Here is a 22,459-nt window from a genome sequence, read left to right as displayed (position 1 = left end):
CATGCTGCCTACAAAAAAATTCCATAATCTTACCCTGACATGAGTTTCACCACAGAGTTCCTTGTGGACATTTCTTTCATTGTGTTTGCCCAGTAGGGCACATAATCTGAGACACAGTGCCCACAACCAAGAGGACTTTCTACTGAATGTGTGCCCCTTTGCCTCAGTAATGCTTTCATCCTGTTACCACAAAAGTGATCCTAAGAACGCAGTGTAGAGGCAGCTGCATTCGATAGGACAATCTTGTTACAGGGATCCTTATCCATCTCAGCTCTCTTATCTCAGGCACTCACTCTGTGGAGAAGCTGAAATCCAAATCTTCACATCCAATTACACATTTTCCTAAGTAGAAGCACTCTCCTGCTTTTTCCAGGGTCTTCAGTCTTTTTTTTTTCCCTATTTTAGTGATCTAATTACATACATCTTACTGGAATGACCCGGTCATATTTAATGGTACTATTATTACATATCTCACATAGTTTGAAGTACAGGTGGGTGGGAGACCCTATTTTACACACATCTTATTCTTCTGTGTGTTTTACATCAAGCCCTGCACAAAGCAGTGTTAGAGGGCAAACCATTAGCAAGATTTAAGGGAGAATAATTATCTTCGAATTATGCATCTCGAGGCTGTAGTTAAGCAGGAATGTGTTATTTCCAATAAATTATCTCATAGGCTTTTATCCAACTATAAGTTGAGATGAAGCAGGTGATTATGCATTTCCTCTAATGGGAAAAAGGCTTTTCCTCATCCACAGCACCTATAGATAAGGTTGTCACAACTGCTCCTGCAGCAGAGACCTCTCCATCCCCTGACATTAGAGACAGTTAGAGGTTAAGTTGATTTTTTTTTTTTAGTTTAAAAAAATAGGCCACCTCTAACTACATATAAAAGGTGATTTTCGTGGACCTTATCAATAGCAATGGCCCACTGAAATATGTCAAATCTGTCCATCAAAACCAGGAGAAAATGACCATGCTCACAGAAGAAGTCAAAGTCCAAAGACCATTGGGAGGGGAAGGTAGGCAGGTAGTGTAGATTAGGCCACCTCTAGGCAGGTAGGGTAGATTAGGTCACCTCTAGGCAGGTAGGGTAGATGAGGCCAACCTCTAGGCAGGTAGAGTAGATTAGGCTACCTCTAGGCAGGGAGTGTAGATTAGGCCAACCTCTAGGCAGGTAGGGTAGATTAGGCCACCTCTAGGCAGGTAGGGTAGATTAGGCCACCTCAAGGCAGGTAGGGTAGATTAGGCCACCTCTAGGCAGGTAGCATAGATAGGCCACCTCAAGGCACAGGCCAAATCTTATTTGTAAAAATGGCTGTATTAGAACATAGGCATGCTCATTAGTTTACATATTATCTGTAGTTGTTTTTGGAAGGCAAACCCATGGCTGAGGGCCTGTCACAGAGACCCCCCATACTCAAACCAAGAACTGTAACCATGTAAAGAGAAGAATTCTTGGCAACAAATGGCATCAACCAACAGGCCTAGATTAGGAAATGTCCTATTGTCTTTACTAAAAGAAAATAAATAATATGAGCGTAATGAAAAGGACTAGTGTTCTGTGCCCGTTTGGGGGAACACAAGAAGGGAGTGAATGGGTGGTCGCTGGAGGATGGACCCCAGCACTGCTCCTGCTAGCAGCTGCCACAGGGAACACCAGTCAGTGATTCAAATAAGACCTTCCCATTTTTGCTGTAAGCAACTGTTTCAAATTTTTACTTCACATTAGTAAAATAGTCCCCTCCCTGAAACGTTAAAGGGAATTTGTTCAGCCAGATGTGGTGGCCCACGCCTTTAATCCAAGCATGTGGGAGGCAGAGGCAGGTGGATCTCTATGAATCTGAGCAGCATGCCCAACATAAAGAGTTCAAAGCCAGTCAGGAATGCAGAGTAAGACCCTGCCTCAAACAAACAATAACAAAAACAGAGAGATTCTTACTTACATTCTCACACATAGTTTCCCAGCTAACACACTGGGAGTGGTATGGGGATCTTTACTCTGTGGATTAGGTTGGCCTCACTCACTATGTAGCCCAGGCTGGCCTCAACCTTCCACCTCTGCCTCCCAAGCGCTAAGATTCCAGGCAGGAGCTACCACACCTGGCTCTGATCCAACACATCTTTAGGGACATGGGCATTTTATTTTGGTTTGTCTTGACTTGCTGAGTTTATTCAAATTTCTTCTTGACCTTTGAGGGTAGAGTTGGTGACCCTGTCCTTTCTATCCTTGACTCACCTTAGGAGATGAAGAGTTAACCCTAGTCAGCCTTCAGCAAGGGCACCGACAATGGACACCCTTGGTAGCTCTGGATGATGTCATCATCACCAGCATCGCCAGTACTCTATAATGACCTTCCCTCACATGCCATATGGTATGTTCATTGTTGACCTCATTTCCCTTCCATGGAAACAGAGTTAAGAAGGCCAGTCTCCAAGTCACAGAGCTAGAAAACACTGTGGTTAGCAATAAGGACCCTTCACTACTACTCTAGCTGAACTAACCTCCCATCAATAATGATTGGTTAACTCTCCTGAGGTTGTGTGTGTGTGTGTGGTGGTGGTGGTGGTGATGTTGGTGGTGAATTTGTTGGGTCTGAATTGACTAGGAAATAAAAAAGAGACCCAATAACAAAAATTTAGGATTGATTTTCATTTTTAGGTCTCTATTATGAGAAACTAAAATATTTTATGGGTTTTGCCCTGTATTCATGCCTTAACTAGGCTTATCAGTTTTTTGGGAGCCTTAACTCCACAGTTAGACCCTCCAGGATGCTCTAGTCTTGTTGAGAGGGAGCCTCACTTTGAGGTGACATTATATTACAGTTGGAGATGATTCACTGTAACTGCTCACAAAGTGGACACAAATGCTTGGTTCAGCAGCCACGGTAGAGTGTCCATCTGAAGCTCTATGTATGTGGCTAAGAAAAGAAGACCAGGGTCTGAAGATTCTCTCCCACCCCCACCCCCGGACAAATGCCTTGTCCAGCCTGTGGGTCTGTTGACTTCACCAACTACCTAATGACTACTCCGGCTCTCTGAAAAAAATCAGTGGTCACACTGACAAAAGTTTTCATGATTTTAAAAAGAAATCTATTAACAGAAATGTGTAGGCCATTCTCTGTGCAGACACTAGAGGACAGGCATGTTACACGGATGGAGGAGGAGCCTTTTTTCTCCCCTAACGCTTTACAAAAATGAAACAGTTGCATACACACAAACGCAGGAAAAAGACATGCAAGTGATTGTCAGTTAAATAGACAATCTGATAATGAATGGAACGGCTATTTAATCTTCGGGATTTACCCCAAAGTTACATTTTTGGGTTTGTTTGTTTTGTTTTGTTTTTTATGCTGAGCTTATTTCTGTGGTATTTCACAAGATTCTTCATCTAATTTATATTTCTTTCCCTAGTGAGTTTGAATGCACAGAGAAGTCAGGATTTATTATTAACTATTTTTCCTTGAAATGCTCTGAGTGCTGAGCTACTGGTCACACATGGGCAGTTCAGTGGCAGCAGGCAGGCAGGGATGTCCCTTAATGAGATGACCTAACTCAGAAGCAGCCCTCGCTGGCTCTGCTGAGAGAATGAAGAAGAGGGGATTAAAGGCCCAGGGCTCGTTTTTGAGATCTGCACAGCTCTGGGAGAAAGGCAGAAAAACAAGAGGTTGGGGATACGCTCGCATCAGGTAACTATGGTGACAAAGACAACTAATCACATTGGGAAAATCTGTCATTTTGTCTTGTACATGAACCTAGACTCAGGAAGCACAAATATTTCCCTCTACCACTTACAACTGGAGACACCTTTGTCAGGGTGTGTGACCTGGGCCAGTCTGTAGTGTGGAGCTTAACAAGGCCCTGCTCTGTGCGCTTTACATGTGTCTGCATGTGCTATTTTCTCCTAGAAGAGCCCATAAGGGAGGATGGTTCTGGCTCCTGTCCATAAGAAGGAATCGAGAGCAGAGGTCACTGGACATAAGAGAAGGGCCCACACGTCCTAGGAGCCTGCACTCAGGACTCTAGCCTTTAAATATGTGTCCCTTCCAGTTCAACAATAACAAACTATACAGCATATGTCTGCCTTTAAATAACAAGGCACTATAGCCAAAATGATTATCAATGTGACAATAATGACATGTGGCCTCTATTATGCAATGTCACACAAAAATCCCAGAACGTGTAATGCTTAACACTGAACAAACTGAGAGATGCTGCTGTGAAGGAAGACAGAGAGAAGACAGGGATTCAAACAACCGATAGATGTCAAAGGTACTTAGTATAGTTTTTAAATACTAGGTATGTTCACACAAATAATAATGAAATGATCTTTTTCCACTCAGTAGGCTTTAAATCCCAGACTCTCCAGTAGTGACACCCAAGAAGGGTTCTTTAATGGAAACCATCACAGAAACCCACAACTGGACACAATGCACAGATTAACCGATCATGGGGGCCCCAGCCACAAATGGATATGTCTACATTACAGCTCCTGGATCTATGGTTCAGGGAACATGGGGGAAAAATTGTGGAAAGATGGTAAGGGCCAGAACACCAGGAAGTCGCCTGTGAAACTGCCTCCTGGAGATGGTTCCATAAACAAGACTGTAACAATGACAATATCAATGGACATGTTAGTGTGGAAGGAGGAATTTTCTCCGGGTCCCACCCCTAGACAAAGAGCCACAGGCAACTAATGACTACTGGGAATTACTCTCTCCCTCTGAGGAGACCCTTATAGGTTGTCCAATGCAGATTAGTTAGCCCTTAAACTATATATATCACCAACAGACTCAGCAGATTGTGTTAACATGTGTATACATATCTATGTATATGTGAGTGTGTATAACAATTATAATCAAAAAAACAGAGGCTATCAATGATAGTCACAGTAGATATGAGAGGGATTAGACAGAGAGAACCTGGGGAGGTTGGAGGGAGAAAAGGAAGGCGAGAAAACAATGTAATTCTAATTCAGTTGAAAACATACTTTTAAATGAAATGTAAAAATTAAGGCTTAAGGCCGGGTGGTGGTAGCACACGCCTTTAATCCCAGCACTCAGGAGGCAGAGCCAGGCGGATCTCTGAGTTCGAGGCTAGCCTGGTCTACAGAGCAAGATCCAGGACAGGTACCAAAACTACACAGAAAAACCCTGTCTCAGAAAAAAAAAATTTAAGGCTTAAATGAAAGGGAGAAAGCAATATTAACTATGTTCTTAATTAAAATGCATTAAATTTTAAAAAATAAAAAAGTAAAGCTTTCAAGAGGGGATAGCAATATTTCTTTCAGGTAAAATGTGTATTTACCTAGAAGATTCCAGACAGGTTCCTGTGCAGAATTCTGGTGAGGTTTCCTCCAGATCACAAAGTTTTACTGGCATTATATTTGGAAAGTACCAAAAAACCACATACTAAGTTCTATTAGAAGATTTGTTTTTAAATTTCACCCTCTTGGTGGACAATGAACCAGTGAAATGGCCATAGTAACCGGCTCGCCACAGGAATGGCCCAGAATTGAAGCAGAGTATCATGAAAGGAGGACCGGCGTCTCGGGGAGTGGGGCTAATTGAGAGCAAGGTCCCCTGCTACTGCCCATTAAGGACAGCAGGAGAAAAGGCCGCAAGGGCTTCACTAAGTTTCCGCTTTGCCCTCAGCTCCCCTCGTCAATGTCAGAAGCAAAACTGAACTAATGAAAGACATTCCTGGGCCACCGTTATAGTCAGAAGCCGTCCTGAGCACTTCATGTGACCGCTTGTTTGTAATTCTCAAATTTACACTGTCAGAATGACGTCCATGCCTGGTATTTTGTAAATAATGAAAGCAAGGCACAGAGAGAAACTAATTGGCCCAGTGCCGGCCGTAAGGTTAAGAAATGTCAGTGGCCTGATTTGAACCCAGGGTTTCCGGATTGTGGGGCCTATGCTTGCAGGCAGGAAATCCCTTGTCAGGGACTTGTCTGATTCAATTAGCCAAATATATTCACAGGGCAGGGAAGAGAATGTGGACCTGGCTGAACAACACAGGCCTGAACCGGCATATTGGGGAGTTATCAATACAGACCCTGTAGTCTACTGAAACACACAGAGAACCATCCAGCAGCAGAATGCCCCTCTCCAGTGACTGTAATTTGGAAGTTTCGCCTGTATTATTGAAAAAATAATCTGAAGCTCAAAATTCACCAGATGCTGTCACTGTCCCATCAAAGGAACCAAGCCCCCACCCCCACCCCACCCAAGGAAAGCTGAGATGCAGGTAGGCGGAGATGGAGAAGGGAGAGACTTGGTGTGAGGAAGACGGAAGAAAAGGAGAGATGGCCCCGTGTAAAAGAAGGAGTAGACAGACAACAAGGTAGCACTGGTTAGGAGAGCATGCCGATTAAAGGGCGGAAAGAGAGCAGATCTTGAGAGTGAGTCTAGCTTTAAGCCCCTCGGATGCCCGCTGTTAAAGGGGGAGGACTCATGGTGAGAACTGTTTTCTTCTCTTCTAAACATCTGTCAACAAACCCAAACTTTACTGTATGCTAAAGTCTTCCATGACCCTTTGAAGTCCAATTAGATTTTCCTTTTTCCAGCGATAAAAAAAATATATATATTAACTGATAAAAACATCTGGACAGGCCCATGAATCACAGTCTTAGATTGGCATTTGAGCTCTCTCCAAATGCCATCCCCCTCCTATAGTTTAATAAGAAAGCAATCCCTGAGAGCAATGAAATAGATAATTGGAAAGCAAGGATTTTTTTTTTGCTATAATTATATAATTATAGCCATGATTAAATATGTAACCTCTGGCAGAATTACAAAATGGTAATTTCTTCTCCGAAATTTCCCTAAACTACATCTTCCAAATCCGTGACTGAAACAGGCGCCATCTACCTTCTTTTCCCTCCCTACCACCTCTCTGTCCTTAACTTCCCCCTGTTACAATGAAAGAGATTCCCCAAACCTCCCCCAGCAATGCCTCAGCCACCATGCGGGGGCAGCTTGCACATGCTACCCACTCCTGAGCTGAGCCAGCCTTCAGGTCCACAGTGGTTGGGTTTACAAGTCATTTCCCCAGGCGATGAGTACATTTCAGGCCAGACCCCAGCAACAGAACAGTCAGTGTATAAAGAGAACACTGAACGCCTAGTGAGAGGATCCTGCTCCTTACAAAAGCCTCTCTGTCACCTTGGGCCACACGGCTGTGATCTGCATCAGCCTGTGTGGAGGGAGCTCTTTGCAGCTCTGAGATGAAATTCTCTCAATGTTTGTTTTGGGCAGCGTGGATTTTTGGAGGGCCTGGGTATTCGAAAGGAGAGCTTTTAAGGTGAAATTTCAGTTACTCCTTGTACCACATGAGTGGCTGAAGACCTGGATTCCTTTTACAACTGCTCTGGATTTTGTAAAATGCCAGGGCCAGGGTTACAGCTTCATGGTGGATCACTTGCCTAGTAGTGTGTGACAGGCCCTGAGCTTGATCCCCAGCACCACAAACTAATAATAATGGTTAATAATTGCAATAAAATCACAAGAAATGCTCACCTGGGGTAGACGTGGATACAGTTTCACACATCGCAATTTTTATAGCAAATGGAGTATGAATGGACCTTGATACTATTTTCCTTAAAGCATATCTTTAAGAAATTAATAGTTCAAGCCTTGACATCTGTCTGCTCACAAGGAATGAAGACCTGATTTGCACATCATTGAATTCTTCATTAAAGCCAATTGTGAAACTCTGTGCCCTTACGCCCTCCATCATGCTCGCCTGATAAGCTTAAGTGGCTGAGCAGTGCTTCCTTTAAAATGCTGCTCAGCTCTTGTTCTACATTGACCCAGACTTCTGCCCCCTCAGTCTGATGCAGAACTCACTTACCTGGGAGACCTGTAGCTCCAGGCAAACCCTTAGGACCTCGTCCTGGAGGCCCACGTTCTCCTTTTTCTCCCAAGTCACCTGCGTTTCATTAAAGAAATGTTAATGCTTCTGTGTGTCAATACATTTCTTTATTTTAAACTTTAAGCAAACACAAACTCATATAGCAAAAATCATGACATGCCCAGAAGGCATGTTGTAATAGACATGCAGCAAGGCCAAAATCCTATCAACAGACCCAAGAAGAAGAAAAAAAAATTCAAATGATTGATTTGTCATTTGACAAATGATATTTCACAAAACTGGATGTGCATTTTCAGTAAAACACACGATAAGGTAAGAGTCAATGGATCCTTCCTTGATATGACCAAACCTGTCTCCACCTTGGAAGCATGACCCTTGACAGGGGCCCTGACCCCAGAAAAGCAAGAATGTTCTCTTGCTGCAATTGTACATCATTGGGTTTGAGGAATTAAAACTATTTCTATTTTTAGGTAAGAGGAACACATATTTTATTTTTTTTAATTTATTTATTTATTATGTATACAGCCTGTATGACTGCAGGCCAGAAGAGGACACCAGATCTAATTACAGATGGCTGTGAGCCACCATGTGGTTGCTGGGAATTGAACTCAGGACCTCTGGAAGAACAGCCAGTGCTCTTAACCTCTGAGCCATCTCTCCAGCCCAAGGAACACATATTTTAAAGATGAGAATCAATTCAAAAACTGTTACAAACAATAAGTAAATTCAGTCATCTAACAGGATGCAAAATTAATATACAGAAATCAATCGTTTTCACATATACAAAGAGCCACCAGTTATAAGAAATGGCAAAGAAGTGCTATTTATAGTAGCAATTAAAATACCAAACAACTAGGCATAGACTTAATGGAAATGTTCAAGTAAAACATGAAAGAAACTGAGCATTTCTAATGGATACGAAAAGGCTTGAAACTGTTGTGCAGTGGAATGACAGCCCAATCAATGGTTGTCATTTCTCTTGTCGTTCATAAACTGAATGTTGATGACAATCCCATTTTTGAAAGTACACTTCAACCAGAGAAGGTAATTCTGGTTTATATTTTAAAAACCCCAGAAGCTGGATTAGCCAGAAACCTCATCCAAGAAAAGCAGCTTGAAGGAAATAATTCTATCAGTTATTAAACCAATTATATTGGTGTAGTACCTACGTTTGATGCACAACACCCTAATAAGTCCAAATATGCACAAGAAATTGATTTACAACAAAGATGGCATCTTTTCTTTTAAATTTTCTTTTTATCGTGTTTTATGTCTGTTTCTGTGTGTGTGCACATGCACATATGTGTGGGTTGCTTGAAAACACCAGAAGAAGGCATAGAGTCCCCTAGAACTGTAGTTAAAGATTCATGTGAGTGTCCTTATGTGGATGCTTGGAACTGAGCTTTGGTCCTCTTTAAGAACAGCATACAAGTGCTCTTAACTTCTGAGCCATCTCTCCAGCCACAAAGGTGGCATCTTAACTGGAAAACATTTAGCGAGTCATCAAATGTTTAGAAAAAGTGAGTAGCCCACTAGGAAAAAAAAAAAAAACCTCCATCACATGATTACAAATAGATCAAATATAAAAGAGCCATGAGAAAACACAGAGCTGGGGATGTGGCTCAGTGGTTAAGAGCACTCTGTGTTCTTGCAGGGCACTCAGGTTCAGTTCCCAGAACCACATCAGGCACCTCACCTGTAACCTCCATTTCCAGGAGATCCAGAACTTTCTGTGACCCCCTTCATATACATGGTGCACAGATACACAATCAGGTACACACACATAAACAATAAAAAAAAAAGAAATTCTAAAAGAATGAGCAAACTCTATGATTAGGCAGTCATGAAAAGAAAACGAAAATGCCTGTTAGTTACATAGACGAGCACATCCCTGGATTTGCTTTCACAAATAAACACAAAGTTAAAAAGTGACAAAGATGTTTAGCCTATAAAATTAGCAAAAGTTCCATAGTTATATTAAACATAGCAAGGCTATAGAAAAACACAGAACCATACATCATTGAGGAAAGCACAAATTAGTATAACCTCATTGGAGGGGATATAACAATAACAAATCAGATTATAAGGGGAAGCTCCATGTTGCCCAGGAATTCTACTTCTAGAAATGTACTCTCAGAGTGGTAAAATATTTTGACATGGAGATAGAATGAGAAGCGGGAATGAAGTCTGTGTTGATACTTTGTACCAAGATGAAATATGTACACTGCGGTGTGTTGTAGCACTGGAAGACTAGAAACAGTCAAACAGATCATCAAAGGTAAACACAGAGCTACTGCCACAGACTAGACACCGCTGGGGGACGTCACAGGAAGCTCTTTGGAATGGTCTCCTGGACATAGTGTTAGATGAGAAACAAATGAGGTCCAGCTTGCTTACTACGGGACAGTGTGGCCCTGTTCACACGGTGCTGTGGGATGTCATTCTGTATGCTGTGAATATGTGTTGCTCTGATTGGTTGATAAATAAAATGCTGATTGGCCAGTAGCCAGGCAGGAAGTATAGGCAGGGCAAGCAGATGAGGAGAATGCTGGGAAGAGAAAAGGTTGAGTCAAGAGTCATCAGCCAGACACAGAGGAGGCAAGATGACAAGGCAGAACTGAGAAAAGGCACCAAGCCATGTGCCTAAACATCGATAAGAATTATGGGTTAATTTAAGTGTAAGAGCTAGTCAGTAATAAGCCTGAGCTAATGGCTGAGCAGTTATAATATAAGCTTCTGAGTGATTATTTTATAAGCTGCTGCAGGACCACAGGGCTGGGCAGGACCAGAGAAACCTTCCGACTACACATAAGGAGGCAGAGAAAGCACTCGTCCCTAGATTTCTATAGCATTGCTTGTAGGGACCTGTAGGAAGCCAAAGGGGTTTTTTTATCATAAGAATGAAACTAAGCATAGAGGCAACTTTTGGGAGAAATTCTTTACTAAATGCCTTTCTCACATTTAACTTTTTGAGCAGTATAAATGTAGTATTATCAGAAACAAACCCATTTTTAGAAATTAAAGTGTGCTATCACAAGTGTCTCTCACTTCTGACTCAGAGTTGATTGGGAGTATTCTGTGGATAGCAACCAGACGTGTACAAGGCATTTATGAGACATTTGGTTGAATTTGGGGCCTCGGCAACTGCAAAGTCACAAAATGTTCTCACATGTAAATAAAATATATATATATACACAAATGGAAAAAGCCTTAGGTCAGGTATGAAGTGAGAGCCAGGCTGAGAAGAAAAGCAGAAGGCTGGGTGTTCTCACAGCTCTCTGGATGTTGTTTATTTCACTTTCATTATTCAAAAGCTATAACTGATGTTCTGCACCCCTCCCCACTCCAAGAGCAGATTAACACAGAAAAAGTGTGAGTCACAGTTATAACATGTATTTTCCTCACACCTTCACTTCCATACCGTCACATCTGTTTGACTCACACTAAAATGTCTAAAAATGCACAGCCTTATTCAAAGGAACTTAAAATTAATCCTAACCATACACATTAAAAATAAGATCTATAATAGCCTGAAAGACAAATAAAACACCAAGTAAACTGAGCATATGGTGACTCCGTCGTCGCCCTTGTGGGTTCTGCCCTGCCATGCATACAGGGTGTGTATCACATGTAGACACTGGTCCTGTGTGTGTGCAATTACAGATAAGGTGTCAGGGAGAACTAACCACGTGGACTAAGATGTCACTCTACATTGGTGGGGGAGGGGGCACTTGGAGAGGGCAGCACGCTCTTACCCTGAGGTTCCACTGTTTCTCAGAGCAATGTCAAGAGGAAAGCAATGACGAAGACATAGCCTGGGCTATCAAAAGCCTTAGTAACAGCTGTAGCTTCTTATTTCTCTATAAAAAGACCCAAAGGGGCTAAACATTAGAGTGAGCCTCATGTCATCTACTTTTGCTAGGCAACAGTTGGGGGAAGGCACAGCCATATGGGACTGCATCTCTAATGACTCAAAATTTAAATTTCAACACAGTAGAGTGCATTCCCTCGGAGAAATTTTAAGCTGCAAACTTCTGAATAGTAGAATAAAATATGTTTTTTATTAAATATTACTATCCTGTATGTGGTAGGATAAAGCCAAGGTCAGTTACCTGGAATTGTGTATTTCTGAATTGATTGTAGTGTTAATTGAGAAAGAAAATCCAATTACCCTGCCTGCCTCCACCCCAGATTTCAGAAGTAAAACCTTAGAAAGTGCTAATTTAAAGGAATCAAGTGAGGAAGGGATAGAGGGCTGGGGGTGAAGGGCTGTATCTGAATGGATGACAGACTGCTGTGGATACAGAAGAAGGAAGGGCCCTTGGCCATCCAGTGGGGACTGATAAATGAGCCTCATGCTCAAGGTCTCTCTTGGGTTGCAAATACAGAAATACACTTTCCTTCCTTTCAAATGAGACTCTCCTGCTGGACCCAAATCTGTTCAACACACAACAGTCCTGTGCGGCCCAAGGCTCCTCCAACAAGCACTCCAACAATCCTGGCTACAGTTAAAACCACCTCAGGGACGTTGTAAGCTCCCAAAGCCCAGACCAACTGATTTTGAAACTCTGGAAGTGGGGCCCAGACCTGGACTGCTCATAAAATTCCCTAGGTAATTCCATGTGCAGCCAAGGCTGGAGGAGGTGGCCCCACAGGCTGCTTGGAAGGGAGTTCAGTTACTAGCACAAAGTCAAGGTCAGAACCCAATCACTGATTTGCCAAAGAAAACAGGGATGTGTCTTATTGTCGAGTCCCGCACAGTTCTGAAGGGGGGAGCATGGAATTGGGAAATGAGGGCTACAAAATATAGATGTAGATGAAGAAAAAGACAGAGACACAGGATAGCTTCGGGAGGACTCTGTCTGGGTCAATAATACCACAGTCTCCTGAGTTTATTACTCACAACCTTTAACTATCCAAAGCAAGGGGGGCAAAAGACTTCCCCCTTTCAAGGATGCCATGGTTCAAGATACAAAGTACAGTCAAGTGTAAACATCTCCTTCGTACTCAAGACATCTGGTGACCACACCTTACAGCAAAGCATGCTGTAAATAGGCCTTGGAGTTAAGACTCCCTTGGCCAAAACATCCTATTATGCAGCCTTGCAGGGAGGCGGGGGGAACAAGCTCAGACTCCATGACCTTGAGTCAAGATGAAAACAAGCCACAAGCTGGAGTCTCTGTAGGTCCCCACAACTTATGTGTGTATGTGATTAATACATGTAATTAATTTCAGTAGACCCCCTAAGGAACTTGAATGGCACACCAACGTATGACCACATCCAGGTCCCCTGAGCATCTCTTGAACCCAAGTACTAGCCTCCACCCTGAGTTTCTGATTCAGTGTGTGTAGGGTGGGGCAGAGAACTGGAGGCCTTCAGAAGGGCTCAGGAGTCACTTGGAGAAGGTTGTATCTATGCCTCTGGTAAGAAAGAGCACAACAGGTCCAACCAACTCAACAACCCGCCCAAGCCAATGGATTTTCTGTCCTGGTCTTCAGGGTGGATGGGACTACCCATAAGATCATCTCCCACAGAGTCCTGACCGAGAAGCTAAAAGGTGCAACGAGGAATAAACACAAGACACTTCCTGAGGAAAACCCAGTGCTCTGTGAGATGGATTCCCCTTCCCTCTCCCTTTCATCTCTCCAGACTTACAAGAGTCCCAGTTAGAGCCCATTTTCAACATGCAGCTCTGCACATGCCAAAAAAAAAATGTAATTAAGCAAATTGTTCCAACTGAGGGTGTAGTGAGCCAACCACATCAGCAACTCATTTATAGATCGGAAGAGGCAGCTGGCTTGCCCTCTGACCACCACACCGCAATATTTGTCCTAATTGGAGCACCACACCGTTTAAAATAATGGAGGTGGGGGGTCCTCTTGTTTTTTTTATGTCACATCCTTCTGAAGTTCCCTGGAGAGCTGTCAGTAACTCGTCACAACACAGAAACTCCTCACTTTATTTAATTCTCCATAAATTATCCAGGGGGCGCACACCTCGGCTGACATGCTCACCTCAACTAGCAAACACCATCTGAGGTAGAGTGTCAGTTCTGCAGAATGTCTTATCCGCTCACAAACCTGTGTGGGTTTTTTTTTGTTGTTGTTTTGTTTTGTTTGTTTTTTTTTTTTTTTTTTTTTTTGTTTTTTTGTTTTTTTTTTTTTTTTTTTTTTTTTGCAACACTTGGCTTGCTTTAAACTAAGAAAGGAATCAAATTAGATCGGGGCTGAAAATAAAAGTCCACCAAAAGTAAAGGTATGAGGCTGACTTTGGAAAGAGGAGGAGGGCAACGCTAAGCCCAGACATAAATCGCAGTCACATGTCCTGCATCTTTTTGTTAGTTTAACAGACACCAACATCCTAAGACTAGATGCCATGTTAAGAAAAGCGCTACAGCCAGGCGGTGGTGGCGCATGCCTTTAATCCCAGCACTCGGGAGGCAGAGCCAGGCGGATCTCCGAGTTCGAGGCCAGTCTGGGCTATAAAGTGAGTTCCAGGAAAGGCGCAAAGCTACACAGAGAAACCCTGTCTCGAAAAAAAAAAAAAAAAAAAAAGCCCTATAATGATTTCAGAGTCTCGAAATTGTCTGTCTGTGAGTCTATGGGCTTGAGTGCAGATCACACATCTAAAGAAAATAAGCAAGAAGTGTGCCTTGCACCTGCGCACAATAGCTCACCGAGAGGCTGCAAAGATGCTTGCGCAGTTAAGGAGTATGCGGCTCTTGGAAAGGACCAGAGCTTGGTTTCCGTCGCCCACACTGGGCACCTCACAAACTTAACCTGTAATTCCAGCACCGGGGGTCCTGATGCCCTCTCTGGCTTCCATGGAAAACCCCATATGCACAGACACATACACATAATTAAATAAAAAAAAAAAAAACTTAAAAAAAAAAACTTACCTTTAGGTCCTCTTAAGCCAAGAGCCCCAGGGGGACCCTTCATGCCTGGGAGGCCACGAATTCCCATCTGACCCGGGAAACCATTCTCTCCAGGGGGACCCGGAGGCCCAGGGGGACCAGGCCTCCCAGGAAGACCCGACGCTCCTGCATCTGGTCTCTTGAGGCTAGCAGCCATTTCAGCAAAATGCTCTGAAAGACAGTAAACACACACAAACAAAAACCAGCAAGTCACAAACACGACAGTGGCTAAGAGGAAGAGAATGACATCCCCAGTGACCTTTATCGAAATGTGGCACCAAGAAAGAAACAGAGTTGTGTGTTTTCCCACAGGCTTCCCGTCAGGAAGCACCACTGGTGCCCCGTTCCTGAGCTTGCCCGGGATCTACCTGGCCCAGCTGTTTTGAGACAAAGTGGGGTGAGGGTTGAACTTCAGGACGTTGAGATGGGTGGTGGTCCAGAACCTTGAGAGTACCACCTGAATCCTATCTGGTACTACGTGAAACCCCAGGATGCAAAGAAAATGAGTTTCTTATCATGGGTGGAAATGTTGTCTTGAAACTTTTAAAAATCAAAGCATGGCTCAAAATTAGGATTCAGACACTCTTTGAGACCAGGCATCAAAACTAAAAGCCTTTTTAGTTCAAAGCAATTCTATAACCTGAAATACCATGAGAATTCATGGCTTCTAATAAATCCTTTCCCTCCAGTTTATTTTCATGCTTGGAATAGATAACAATCATTAAAAATAACCTTCCTTGGGAATGGTCACAGTTCGTCTTAAAAATTAATAACTCCATGGGATTCTTACATACATTCAGAATCAGCCTCTAAAGCCGTGAAAGGCGAGAAAATCCACCCCATTAAAATGCTCTGAGGCAAGTATTCTAGTGCAATATTGTTTTTAAAGCTGTAGGGTATAAAAAAGAACAGGAAGTGGAAACAAATTTCTACCCAACAGTGTAAAATTATTTAAATATGACTATTTTTAATTTCTTAATATAATAAACATAAAATTAAAATTTCCCAGCTATGTTAGTAATGCTTACAGCTCAAATGGGGAGCCAAAATAAAAATGTGTGCAGTGAAAAAATTTTTATTAGTTTCCAAATATAAAAGCATTCATTTCATTCTCATCTGGTGCTAGAAAATACTACACGTCTACTAGAAAAAGTGGACTTTCAATCGGCACATGAAAAGACAAGCATTTCTTGAAGATGCAGTTCTACCACAGTGAGTGAGTTTTCTGTAGAGTGCCTGCATTCCAGTGCCTCCTCAGTTTGGGGGTATTTTTATACATATTCATTTTCTGTGTGGTTTTATAACTAGTCAGACTCTAAAATGAATAATGATTTCCATAGCTGTAATCAAGTTTAGATAAAGATTAACAAATGAGGAAATACCTCATCTTTTTTGGAAAACTGGTAGTTGTTACTTTTTAAACATATGTACTACGTGGGTATAAATAATGCCCTTATGCTCCCTGTGGGCACTGGGTTTCTCACTTAGTTCTCACGTAATCTAGGGAGATCCTAATACCATACCAGATACACACTACATGGCAGCATCTTAAGGAGGGAGGATGCCTAAGAATTTGTGTTGCAAATGGAAAAAGAACAACATGTATATATGCATTTGTTCCTGTATGTTACCTCCCTCTCTTCTGGAAAAGGGTGGGGGAGACACACAGAGATGGAGGCTGAATGGGGAGTGGACAGAAGGCTAAGACAGAAAGTGATATTTTATTATAAGGTGGTAAGCATCAACTCTTGGGTGAAACAGAACTGATACTAACATTACTCCCCATCTCCCATCTTTAAAGCTAGTTACTTACCCTTGCCCACCTACAAACATAAAAGCTTCAGAAGCAAGAGCCTAAAGTGGAACTGTGGAAGGCCCTGCCCTTTGTTTACCTTGCATAACTCTCATGCACACCTGCTTGATGTGCTGATCTGTCGGTGCTCTGCCCTGGGATAAGAAAGAAAAACCCAGGTTACACTTGCAACTAGAAAGAGAACAATGCTAATCTCTAAGGACCGACATCACAAGGAACCGGGTAGCTGAGCTGATGAGAGGACTTGCTGCTGAAGAGCTTGGCTGAGATTGATGGGAACAGGAAACGGTGGGATGTGTCCACCACTCACCGGAGGGCCCTGGATACCGGGCAGCCCAGTGGCACCCTGTTCTCCCTGCACGCCCCGGGGTCCAGGTGGTCCTCTTGGTCCTTCCACTCCAGGAAGCCCTCTGACTCCTTCAGGGCCCCTCAGGCCGGGTTCCCCAGGGTTACCCACCTAGAACAAACAGTGTACTATGAAACCGACGCTAGACATCACCAATGTTCTGCTTAGCCTCAATATAAATATTTAGGTGGAATTTTAGGTTTTCTACTATTTATGTCCCTCAGTGGTGTCTGTCCAGAAGTTACCTCAATGTAGACACAGAATACCATTCAACCACTCACCGGTCACTTAGAATTCCAATTTAAGTAAACTTACAAGTGTTTTTTTTTTTTTTTTTTTTTTTTTTTTTTTTTTTTTGTCATTATTTCAAAATCTCCACAGAGATAAGATCATATTTAAGGACTCATTTGCTATACCTGAAGCCACTTCCCAAGAACAAGTCAGTGGTTTTAGGTTTTCTCTTTCTGGTTTTGGTGCTAAGGATGGAATCCAGCTCCTTGCACATGCTGAGCATGTGGTGTACCACAGGGATACAGTCCAGTCCAAGCAAGCTGGTTGTTTGTTCTGGTGTGTGTGTATGTTGCAGGGGGCGGGGGACGACACAAAGGTCAAAGGATGACCTTTAGAAGTTAGTCCTCACATTTTCACCTGGTTTGAGACAGGGTCTTTTTGCTGCTTCCTAAGCCAAGTTATCCAGCCTGTGAGTTTCTGAAGAGTCCCCATTTTCTGCCTGCTATTTCCCACTGGCATGCTAGGGTTACAGACCCTTGTGCTATCATGACCAGCTTTGAAATGACTTTTGGAGTTCTAAACTGAAATCATGAAGTTTGCATGCCAAGTCCTTTTACCCACCAAATTGTCTCCCCAACCTATCATTTGGTTTTTAAATAAGGATTGGTAACATTTTCTGGGAATAAAAAGACTCCCCTCCAAGGAAAAGGTTTCCTCCAAGATATGCTATTTGAGTATAACAATTCAACAATCCAAGAATATGACTTATTTGGCTTTTATAAGATGCTTTTGGTGAACTTGAAGACACTAGTAATAAGCAAGAATTACAAAAACCTAACATAGACTAAGCCAGTATCCTCAAAATATCAAAATATGACCTTGAAAGTAAAGCATTTAAAAAGGGAGGCAACTTTACAGTGTTAAGTAATCAGGAAATTAAAACCTAAATATTAAAGAAGTCAACCAACAAAGCCTTGCCTCCTCAGCATGAAGGCATACATAAAAGGTAAATTGTTTTCTTTTCCAGAAAGCAGACCATTAAGAGCATTTTTAAAGTCTTCATGTATAATAACTGCTTTTAAAAGGAGACTACATTAATTCACTCTTTTGTGAGACTAAAATTGGTTATAATTTATAGCAAAGCGGTACGGCAAACTGTTGTGCAGAATAAGAAAGAAAAGGTACAAGGGCAAGAGGAAGTCAGGGGATGCTAATCTTGAAGGTAGGAATGTCCATAGGGCCATCTCACCCTGCCTCTTTTTCCTGTGCAGCATCTAACTGTTTCCAATATTCAAATGTTTTCAGCCCAAGGGAAGAAGTAAAACATTTCATCACACACATCCAAACAAGGTTCTGCAAGTTTTTACAATCTTGCTTTATGATATAAAAAAAAATGATGTTCATCTAAGTCAGCTTGACAAGATTGCTTCTATAAGCAAATGACAACTTGAAAGACTTCCTGAAAAGCAACATTAACAAAGAGAGCTGAAGTTACACCACACAAGGCTGCAAAATTGTCAGGTGCCCAGGTGAAAAAAATCTAACAACTTCTAAAGCAAACCAAAGAGATGCCAAAGTGAACTGAGATGCACACAAGAACTGGCCACACTGAATTATACTCTCTTGATGGCAGTGGATAAAACTGCTATTGAATCAATCACAGGGACTCTGGGATGTAAAGATCAGGGTGCCATAAGGACCCTGGATCTCTCGGAAAGAGTTCTTCAATCGAGAGATTCTGTGCATTTGAGCAGACATCGGCTTTTCAACTGTGCGAACACCAGAGTGGACAATGAAAGTTCCTATGGAAGTAAATAATTTTCTTGCTCTGGGACAGTACAGTTCAATTCCTTAGCATTACTTGGGCAGTGTCATATAAGAAGTAGGGAGAGAAGAGATGAATTAACAGCTCATTCCTAATATGTCCAAATTAAAACGCAGGAAGTGTTGGTCACTACATTAGGCCCAATTTTTCTTTTATGATTTGTATTTTTCCCTTGAACAACATCAATGAATTATCCTAGATAATGACGTAAGATTTCTCTCACCAAACACATCAGGGTTTACTCTTTATATCTGGTACAATTTTAAACCATTCCTTTCAAGTATTCTTTTGTTTGTTTGTTTGTTTTTTGAGACAGGATTTCCCTGTGTAACAGCTCTGCCTGTCCTAGAACTCACTCTGTAGACCATGCTGGCCTCAAACTCAAAGAGCTCCACCTGCCTCTGCCTCCCAAGTGATGAGATTAAAGGAGTGCACTACCACCACCAGGTCAAGTGTTCCTATGCACGAACGTTGCTTGAAACTTGATGTTTAAAGGCTGGGAAGTTAATACAATGTGATCTCATCCATATGTTGGTGAGCATACAACCCACAGACAGGCTGCATCTGGGAGCTGAAACCAGTTTTGGATGGGTGCCCCTGGAGAATGTAAGATAGAGGGTGGAACAGGATGCATAAACAGGAAGTCATTCTCAGGAAAGAGAAAGCCAGTTCACACTAGAAAGGGTTAAACAACACAGTGTGTAAAAGCACTGGAAATGGACAAAGTTCCAGATATCCAGGAGACAAAATGGGTAAACCAAGAACAAATGTGGTCTACTTTGCTGGGAGTCTGATTTTACTCTACAACAGTTCTTTTTTTTAAGTTATTCTTTAGGATTCAGAGGGAAAAATGATATATAGTGAGTTCTTTTTTAGTGGGGCTAAATTAGTTGCTGAGGAGATAATTTGTTGAATAAAGACAGAAATAGGGAATATTCTAGAAGTAGAGAGAATTTAGGAATTCACTGAAAGCTAGGGGTAGCGGCCTTTGAGATTACCATCTAAACTTCACCTTTTCTCTCTAAATTCTAAGTTCCTAATGGTGTTGGTGTGCACATTATCAAGATGCCTCAGGTTTCCTATGAATTAGATCTATAATTTTGAATTCATCTATTCTAAGGATATAAGAGTTTAGTTTCTGTAAAATAACAAAATTGAAGAAGCTAATCATTTTATGGTTCTGATGATTCTCTGTTATATTTTGTTTTATACTCCGCTTCTCTCTCAGGTCCTTGACTAGGACACAAGGGAGATCAAGAAAGTTATTGAAATATTTTGCAGAAGTATAACCACCACTGAGATCCAGTTGTTCGCCTCACTGCAGAGCATGTGCCAGCTCTCGGAAATGGCCCATGTGGGGAGGATATCAGAGCATTATAATGTAACATTCATTGAGGCATTTCTAATATCAAAACAAAAACCTTCTTTAGAGCGGTGAGTTCAAAAGCTAGATCCATTTACACAGCTGAGAATTTCTTCCTACTGGTTGAATCCATTATTACAGAGCAAATTTTGATATGGATTTCCTTGAAGTCCTTCAAGAAATTTAATTTTATACAATCATTTCATGAAGCAGAGTATTACATTTTCTACAGCTTTATTGATGTTTTTAATTTTGTACCATTGTTGTTCATCATACTTACAGATCCCTTTGGGCCAGGTAATCCCATATCTCCCTAAATCAGCAGAAGAAAATTATATTAGTACAATTTATTCACTTTACATAGTTTCCTAAAACATTTTTCCAATGCTATTGTACTGCTAACATATAGAAAAACCATGTGCAGATGGAGCCCCGAATTGTAAAAAACATGTTTGACTCAAAATGTAGGCTGTCATTCCAGTTCAGCTACCCAACTCTGTGTGAATGAGGCCACCTCCCAGCCCTTGGCTAACCAATCTGTTGACTAATAGGCTGCAATCAGAGCTCTGTGAGGTTCATCCAGATCTACAGTGCTCAGCAGCAAGAACAAAAATGTGCAGGTAATAAAATGAATTACAATAGCTTTTCTTACCAAACATGCTAGACATTTAAAACTATCCACTGAAATTTTATTTTTATTTTTCTATGTTTTTTTTAAATCATTTTCCCCAAATCTATCAAACAAAAAATCCATGCTTTCAGGCTTTAAAAAAAGAAATAAACCTAGGCAATCTTCCCATCGTTAATTTTAGATGAGTTCCGTTCAAGTGTTAGCAAATCTCCACTACAAGATAGAACGACTTCACTTTTAAAACATTCTCTAAACACATAAAAATGAATGGCCAATACAGAAACTAAAGTGCAGTAATCTCAGAAATTTGCTTTAAAATAATCCAGAAACTTTGCCGAATTCAGGCATTTCATTTCTATTCATTCTAGACCTCGCAAGTCTGAGTAAATATTGGCGGATCGTTTCTCTGCTCTTAAAGAGCTCGAAGCCTCCTTCACAGGAAAGACCTTACTGACGGGAGAAGGATTCAAACATGCATCTCTACATTAGGTCTGATCGTTCCTGCCCAAACTGTCATGAGGAGCCAGCAGACCCAGCAGCTCTGCACACAGACATGTGCCCTGTTCTTGTCCTTTCCTGGAGGCTCAGGTGTCTCACCCTGTGGAGTGTGTCTCACCCTATGGAGACAGTGGTCATTCCTTCAGATGTTTTCAGGGTAGACAGAATGCCCTCAGTCTTACTTGGGAGCCACAGCTCCCTGGCTGTAAAGTCATTGTTTCCTAGCTAGAGTCTATCCCTATGCATTCTGTAGTGCTATATGAACAACTTGAATGTCTCGATGTGAGACCACAGGATAATTCATCATCCCTAAGGGAACTCTGCAGATGTTTAAAGCCAAGTCTACCAATCTGCATTAGCAAGCCTGGGCCTGGCCTTCGGCATTGGGAATCACTAGTCAAAGTAGAGGAAAAACCCACTTAGCCTTTAAGATAATGAGAACAGCGTCAGAAAGAAAAATCATATTTTTTTCAGATTTTTTAAAAGTTTTATATAAACCAAATAAATAAAATAAAGAATCTTACAAGATCACCCCTTGCTCCTGCTTCACCTTCTTCACCAGAGGCACCCTAAAAAATTAAGATAAAATGTCACATTAGGATAAAATGTCCTCCATTCATGGGTCAACTTTAACTAGTCAACATTGACAAGCATTTATAAGTGCCCAAATGCCCCAGGGATCATGTAGGAGCTCTCGATTCCATGACAGCAGGCTAATCCTACCCACCCACCCCCCAAAAAGAGTAGATGAGACAGGACAGAGGTGAGACCAGGTTTCAGCTACTGATCAAGTTTAATTCATTTAATTAAACTAACAGTGACATCTAGCAATTTTAAACTCAATAACCCTTGAAAGCAGCTTTCTACAGTAGGAATAGGAATCCAGACTCAGGGCTGACTCTATTTTCACACTGTATTTGCTGGGGTCTTGTTCAAACATACTTAATGTGTTATTTT

The 22,459-nt window shown here is 41.8% G+C and overlaps 1 protein-coding gene across 1 annotated transcript in view; it reads right to left on the bottom strand.

Annotated features, from left to right (window-relative positions):
- Col9a1 (collagen type IX alpha 1 chain) overlaps positions 1–22,459 on the bottom strand; it is an 86,411-nt gene that overhangs the window by 2,011 nt on the left and 61,941 nt on the right. Inside the window, exons 32-37 of the mRNA XM_076557106.1 lie at positions 22,027–22,071; positions 20,654–20,686; positions 16,919–17,065; positions 16,688–16,742; positions 14,778–14,966; positions 7,858–7,935 (exon numbers count right to left, since the gene is read on the bottom strand). Coding sequence (XP_076413221.1) covers positions 7,858–7,935; positions 14,778–14,966; positions 16,688–16,742; positions 16,919–17,065; positions 20,654–20,686; positions 22,027–22,071 — 547 coding nt within the window. The remainder of the gene's footprint in view (positions 1–7,857; positions 7,936–14,777; positions 14,967–16,687; positions 16,743–16,918; positions 17,066–20,653; positions 20,687–22,026; positions 22,072–22,459) is intronic.

Source organism: Peromyscus maniculatus, chromosome 21 (assembly GCF_049852395.1).
Source record: "Peromyscus maniculatus bairdii isolate BWxNUB_F1_BW_parent chromosome 21, HU_Pman_BW_mat_3.1, whole genome shotgun sequence".
NCBI lineage: Eukaryota > Metazoa > Chordata > Mammalia > Rodentia > Cricetidae > Peromyscus > Peromyscus maniculatus.
This window is presented reverse-complemented; position numbering and strand designations above follow the sequence as displayed.